The sequence below is a fragment of the Hemitrygon akajei genome, chromosome 7, assembly GCF_048418815.1.
Source record: "Hemitrygon akajei chromosome 7, sHemAka1.3, whole genome shotgun sequence".
Lineage (NCBI taxonomy): Eukaryota > Metazoa > Chordata > Chondrichthyes > Myliobatiformes > Dasyatidae > Hemitrygon > Hemitrygon akajei.
The window spans coordinates 4,526,798-4,533,790 of record NC_133130.1 but is presented as its reverse complement, the minus strand read 5'-3'; the positions used below and the strand labels follow the sequence as shown (position 1 = coordinate 4,533,790).

Below are 6,993 nucleotides of genomic sequence, written 5' to 3'. Positions count from 1 at the left end.
GGCCGGGGAGTGGTAGCAATGGGTGAAGAATGTGGGGGGAGATGATCTAGTTTGCGAAGGGTAAGAATGGAAGTGAGACAGCGGTATCGAGCACAAGAGAAGAACAAGTTAGGAAAGAGGTTCTTCAGCTCATCTTGTCTGGGCCAAATAAGGTGCTTGTGTGAACTTGTTCCCTTTGCCTGTCTTGGGTCCTTATCCCTCTAAATTCGTTTCTGTCCATGAATCTGTCAGAAGTTCCAAGTAAATTTATTTTCAAAGTATATATGTCACTGAATGGAATTGACTTTATTACTCACATTCGTGATGGTGTAAATATCATTACATTTCGTCTCTGTCTGAATGTGCAATTATAGTACAACAGGACAATGAAATACAGTTGTGGTAGCAGTTTCAGGTCCCTAACAGACAGTAAAGGAGGGCGCTTAGGACACAACCCTGGGTGGGGGCCTCCTGTGTTGAGGTGCAGAGGTGAGGGAGCCCACTCTTACCACCTGCTGGCAATCTGACAGGATCCAACTACACAAGGCAGGGTGAAGGCCGAGGTCTCTGAGCTTCTTGTCAAGCCTGGAGGGAATTATGGTGTTGAATGGTGAACTGTAGTCCAAGGACAGCATTCTCACGTAAGCATCCTTCTTCAGATGTGTAAAGATGGTGTGTAGAGCTGTGGTTATTGTGTCATTTGTTGATCAGTTGTGTCAATAGGCGAATTGTAGGGTTCCAGTGTGGATGGTAGCATGGTGCAGATCTAATCCTTGACCAGCTCTCAAAGCATTTGCTTATTATTGAGGTGAGTGCAACAAGATGCCAGTCGTTCAGGCAGGTTACCTTGATCTTTTCATGTACAGGAACAATGGTGGAGAGACAGCACCCAACAGGATGGACAAACAACAGATGTGCAAAAAACAAACAACTATGCAGATATGAAAGGAAAACAAGAATTATTAAATAAGCAACAGCTATTGAGAATGAGATGAAGAGTTTTTGAAAGTCAGTCCATAGTTTGTCGAAACAGTTTAGTGATCCCTCTGGTTCAAGAGCCTGAGGGGTAATAATTGTTCCTGAACCTGGTGGTGTGGGTCCTGAGGCTCCCGTACCTTCTTCTGATGGTAGCAGTGAGAAGAAAGCATTGCCCGGGTGGTGGGGGTCCCTGATGACAGATGCTGCTTTCCTACGACAGCACTCCATGTAGATATGTAGATGGTGGGGAGGGCTTCACCCATGATAGACTGGACCATAAAGGCTACTTTTGGTAGGATTTTCTATTCAAGGAAACGTGTTTTAAATGATATACTTATCTCTCTAACAACTTCTGGCAGCTCATTCCATATCCCAGCACCATCTATGTGAAAAACTCATGTCCCCTTAATCTCACTCTTCTCACCTTCAAACTCGGTTCTCTCAATTTAGATTCTATACAATGGGAATAAAACTATGACCTGAAACATTGAGCGGGTGTCTTTGGGCTCCTGTACCTCCTTGATGGAAGCAATGAGGAGAGGGCATATCCAGGGTGATAGGGGTTCTTAATGATGGATGCTACCTTTTGAAGGTGTCCTCGATGCTGGTGAAACTAGTTGGTTTTGGTTTTTCCGATTCTGTATAGTGGCCCCTTCACACCAGTTAGAATGCTCTTCACAGTACATCTGTAGAAATTTGCTGGAGTCTCATACTCCTGATGAAATGCTGTTGCCATCGTACTTTTGTAATTGCCTAGAATAGGAACTCAGAGATGGTGACACCCAGGAACCTAAAACTGTTCACCTTTCCACTGCTGATCCCTCGATGAGGACTGGTGCTGGTGTGTGTTCCTTTGGCTTCCTCTTTCTGAAGCCTACAATCAGTTCTTTGGTTTTACTGATGTTGAGTCCAAGGTTTTTGTTGCAACACCACTCAAACTGCTGATCTATCTTACTCATCTGAAATTCTGCCAACAATAGTTGTATCTTTGGGAAGTTTATAAATGGTGTTTGATCTGTGCCCAGCCACACAGTCATGGATGTGGAGAAGGTAAAGCAATGGGATAAGTGTTGATTGTCAGTGAGGAGGAGATGTTATTTCTGATCTGCAGACTGATCTCCCGGTGAGGAAGTCAAGGAGCCAGTTGGAGAGGGAGGTATAGAGGCCCAAGTTTTGGAGCTTGTTGATCAGAACAGAGGGTTTGATTGTGTTGTAATGAATAAAAAGCAGCCTGATGTAGGTGTTGCTATTGTCCAGATGGTCCAAGGCTGCATGAGAGCCAATGAGATCACATCCACTGTTGAATTGTTGTGGCAGCAGGCAAATTGCAGTTCTTGTTTATGCAGGAGTTAATTCTAGCCAAGAACAAACTCTCAAACCACTTCATCACAGTAGATATGAGTGCTACTGGGTGATGGTCACTGAGACACTCAAGTGCTGCTCTTGAACACTGGTATGTTTGAAACAGGTGGGAACGTCCGACCTTCAATACTTCTGTCAGTTGGTTGGCACAGGTTTTCAGAGCCCTACCAGGTACAGCATCAGGGCCTGATGCCCTGTGAGGAATCACCCTCTTGAAAGCTGTGCTGATGTTGGCCTTAGAGACAGAGATCACAGAGTCACTGGAAGCTCTAGGGATTGGCAAAGGTGTAGTTTTATTCTCCCTTTCAAAGTGAGCATAAAAGGTGTTGAGCTCATCTGCGAGTGAAGAATCACTGCCACTCATGTTGGGTTTTGCATTGCAGAAAGTAATGGCCTACAAACCCTGCCAGAGCTGATGTGCATCCAATTCCATCTCTGACTTCAACCAGAATTGATTTTTACATTCTTAAAATAGCCTTCCGTAAGTCGTACCTGGCCACAGATGTAGCCCTCAGCAGATTGCGAATCTCCTGGTTCATCCACGGCTTTTGGTTTGGGTATGTCTGGTATGTTCTCAAAGGCACACACTCATCCACCACAGGTCTAGATGAAGTCAGTGACAACAGTGATGTACTCATTCAGGCTCCCACCACTGGTGCTGCACTCTATAGTCTCTGCTTCTATGATGAGAGTGGACTTTCCAAAGTGCAGGCGTGGGATGGCATGGTAAGGGTGAACTTACTCATTTGATATTTATTTTAGCTGTATTATAGACATAGCAATTTATTTAATATCTCAGTCACATTAGAGTAATATTGTAAATATATTAGAAACATAGAAAACCTACAGCACCATATAGATCCTTCGGCCTACCAAACTGCCGATCATGTCCTTACCTTAGAAGTTACCTACGACTTACCCATAGCCCTCTATTTTTCGAAGCTCCATGTAACTATCCAGGAAACTCTTAAAAGATCCTATCGTATCTGCCTCCACCACCGCTGCCGGCAGACCATTTCATGCACTCACCACTCCCTGTGTAAAAAAACTTACCCTGACTACTTACTTCTGAGCACCTTAAAACTGCACCCTCTCGTGCTAACCCTTTCAGCCCTGGGAAAAATCCATGCAATCAATGCCTCTCATCATCTTGTACATCTCTATCAGGTCACTTCTCATCCTCTGTCACTCCAAGGAGAAAAGTCTGAGTTCACTCAACTTATTCTCATAAGGCATGCTCCCCAATCCAGGCAACATCCTTGTAAATCTCCTCTGGACCCTTTCTATGATTTCCACATCCTTTCTGTAGTGAGGCGATCAGAACTGAGCACAGTACTCCAAGTGGGGTCTGGCCAGGGTCCTATATAGCTGCAACATTACCTCTCGGCTCTTAAACTTAATCCCATAATTGATGAAGACCAATGCACTGTATGCTTTCTTAACCACAGAGTTAACCTGTGCAGCAGCTTTGAGTGTCCTATGGACTCAAACCCCCAAATCCCTCTGATCCTCCACACTGCCAAGAGTCTTACCATTAATACTATATTCTGTCATCATATTTGACCTACCCACTTCACACTTAACTGGGTTGAACTCCATCTGTCACTTCTCAGCCCAGTTTTGCATCCTATTGATGTCCTGCTGTAACCTCTGACAGCCCTCTACATTATCCACAACACCCCCAACCTTTGTGTCATCAGCAAATTTACTAACCTATCCCTCCACTTTTCTTATCCAGGTCATTTATAAAAATCACAGAGTAGTGGTCCCAGAACAGATCCCTGAAGCACTCCACTGATGACCAACCTCCATGCAGAATATGACCCGTCTGCAACCACTCTTCGCCTTCTGTGGGCAAGCCAGTTCTGGATCCACAAAACAATGTCCCCTTGGATCCCATGCCTTTTCACTTTCTCAATAAACCTTGCATGGGGTACCTTATCAAATGTCTTGATGAAAGCCATATACACTACATCTACTGCTCTACCTTCATCAATGTGTTTAGTCACATCCTCAAAAACATTGTTTGATTAAGCATTCTTTATTGTTTACATAATTAGCTATGAGTTACATGTACGAAGTTCATGAATGGCATATGCCTTCAGACCACAGTGCCAAAAGCACGCTTTGCTTAAAGTAAAAATGAAATTAAACATGTTATCTCTGGGCTCCCACCTTTTCTTTTGAGTAGTTTTATGTTTCAGAGTAACAAAACACAAGGGTCCATGTCCCTTGCAGACAGCAGCAGAATTGAACCCAGGTCACTCACACTACCATGGCAGCCCTGAATTCAGATTTCAGGATGGCTTCCTGAGTCAGTATCTGGAGGAGCTTACTCAGGAGGGTGCAGTACTGGACCTCCTCTTTGAGGTGAGGCAGAAGCAACACTCAGGGAGCAACTGGCTCTTGTGCCCAGCAAGAGGAGAGCATGGACTGGATGGTGGGGTCCACGATGAACCAGGTGCCTTTCTCACAGCAACGCTCCTTGTAGATGGGGTGAGCTTTGTTGTGATGGACCCTCTGCAGACTTCTCCGTTCTTGGTCACTGTGCAGGTTTCTCAAATTTTTGTTGACACGCTAAATCCACACAAACTTCTTTCTACTGGAATCCCATTACAGGAGGGGTGTGGAGGCTGTGTCACTGTGGTGATTTCTGCATTAGCCATAAACATGAACACATTTGGGATTATTTCTCTCGAAGTGTCTGAGGCTAGGAAAGACCTAGGCACATCTATAAAATTATGAGAGGCATAGCCAGGGTAGAAATGTCAAATATCAAATGGCAGAGATTTAAAATGCAAGGGAGAGTTTGAAGTGAGTGGTGGGTGCCTGGGCTGGTGTAGGCAGGCACTGCAATGCTGTTGGATAGAACATAGAAACACAATTAGGCCATTTGGCTCATCGAGTCTGTTCCAACATTCCACCATGGCTGACTTACTATCCCTCTCAAACGGATTCTCCTGCCTTCACCCCACAGCCTTCCACACCCTTACTAATCAGGACCCTGGATGATCCATTTCCCTCACAAGTATCCCCAATCTCCCCAATATCTCTTCATGCCCTGACCAACCAAGAATCTATCAATCTCCACTTTAAATGTACTCAATGACGTGATTCACAGCTGCCTGTGGCAATGAATTCCCAGATTCATCAGCCTCTAGCTAAAGAAATCCCTCCTTATCTCTGTTATAAATGGATGTCCCTCTATTCTGAGGCTGTGCCCTCCGGACCTAGACTCTCACTATGGGAAACATCCTCTCCGTCTGCACTCTGTTGACATTCGATAGGTTTCAATTAGATCTCCATTCTTCTAAATTCCAGTGAGTAAATCCCTAGAGCCAAAAAAGTTCCTCATGTTAACCCTTTCCTTCCCGGAATTATTTCCCTGAACCTCTGTGACCTCTCCAATGCCAGCATATCTTTTCTCAGCTAAAAGGTCCAAAACTGCTCACGATGGTCCAGGTGCGACCTGACCAATTGATTATGAAGCCTAAGCAATACATCCTTACTTATTATATTCTTTTCCTAAGATGGTGAAGTCACATGAACAGGGAATAGATCATTGCTGCGGGAGATAGGATTTAGATTGATTACAAAACTTTCGACACGGACATAGGGCGCACAGCTCCCGTCCTGATCTGATCTGAGAATCCGCTCGCCTCCGATACCGATGGGCCCCAGCGCTGTCTTGCGGCTTTACCGCTTTAAGCTGCAGCGACGGGAGCGCGGTAGGCGGGGGCGCGCTCGGCCATGGCTGCCTTCCGACGGCGCGGCCGAGCGCACTCGGTGTTCAGCCACGAATTCGTGATTCAGAACCGGGCGGACATCGCCGCCGTCCTCGTTGTCTTGGTGCTCATCGGTCTCATGTTCGAGGTGAGGCGGCAGCGAGCCGACCCGGTGCTGCGGACGGGATCCGGGGCGCGGGGGAAGAGCTATTCTTGTCCGGGACCCGAACCGCCTCAACTTCACCAACTTAGAAAAAGTTCGGCCGTGGTCTGGGTCCTGCGCGCCCCCGCCTCACCCCGGGACGGGGCAGCGCCCGCGCTCCCGGTACTCCCCCCGTCCCCAGTTCGCTTCGTTTCCCCGCCCAACATCCAAACTGGACCCCGCCCCGGGTCCAAGGTGCCGCGGCCTGTCAGCGTGTTGGGGGTGGGGGGAGAGAGAACGCCACGTCTCCCAGGTGGAGGTTGTGGGGAGGGGAGATGTTGTAGGATGTGGGGTGGAAGAGGGAGTTAGGAGGTGGAGAGGGATTTGGGTGTGTGGTGGAGTAGGTGAGATGTGGTAAAGGTTTGAGAGGGATTGTGCAATGAAGGTTTGGGAGGAGGGAGTTAAACTTGGGGAGTGGATTGTCCGAGAGAGTGTCCTCGTCATACATTCTGGGCCAATTCACCCGTGTTGAATACGATACCTCCTGAGCTAGTACAACTTCAGAAAAGTTGGCGGGTATGGGCCGCTTTCAGTCGGGCGTTTCCTTTCCTTGTCCAGGTGCTTTTCAATGTTGTAATTGTAACTGCCTCCACCTCACCCCGCATACCCAGAACTGTCAGAGACGGGATTGAAAATCTGACAACATCCAGCATGGAATCAGGCGCTTCTACCCTGGTTTGACTGTCCAAAGTGCAGCACCACTTTACTATTCCTGAGCACAGCTCCCTAACTGATCAAGATCATAGT

General features: G+C 46.8%; 1 protein-coding gene across 4 annotated transcripts in view; it reads left to right on the top strand.

Moving 5' to 3' along the window:
- The first annotated feature begins 16 nt into the window (after positions 1-16).
- Positions 17-6,993, top strand: part of tram2 (translocation associated membrane protein 2) — a 145,620-nt gene continuing 138,643 nt past the window's right edge. Inside the window, exon 1 of one of the 4 annotated variants that reach the window (XM_073050328.1) lies at positions 17-152. In XM_073050328.1, the coding sequence (XP_072906429.1) occupies positions 67-152 (86 nt within the window). In that variant the 5' untranslated portion in view covers positions 17-66. Of the gene's footprint in view, positions 153-6,042; positions 6,193-6,630; positions 6,763-6,993 lie in introns of those variants that run through there. The other 3 variants (XM_073050326.1, XM_073050325.1, XM_073050327.1) reach the window with 3 other exon arrangements.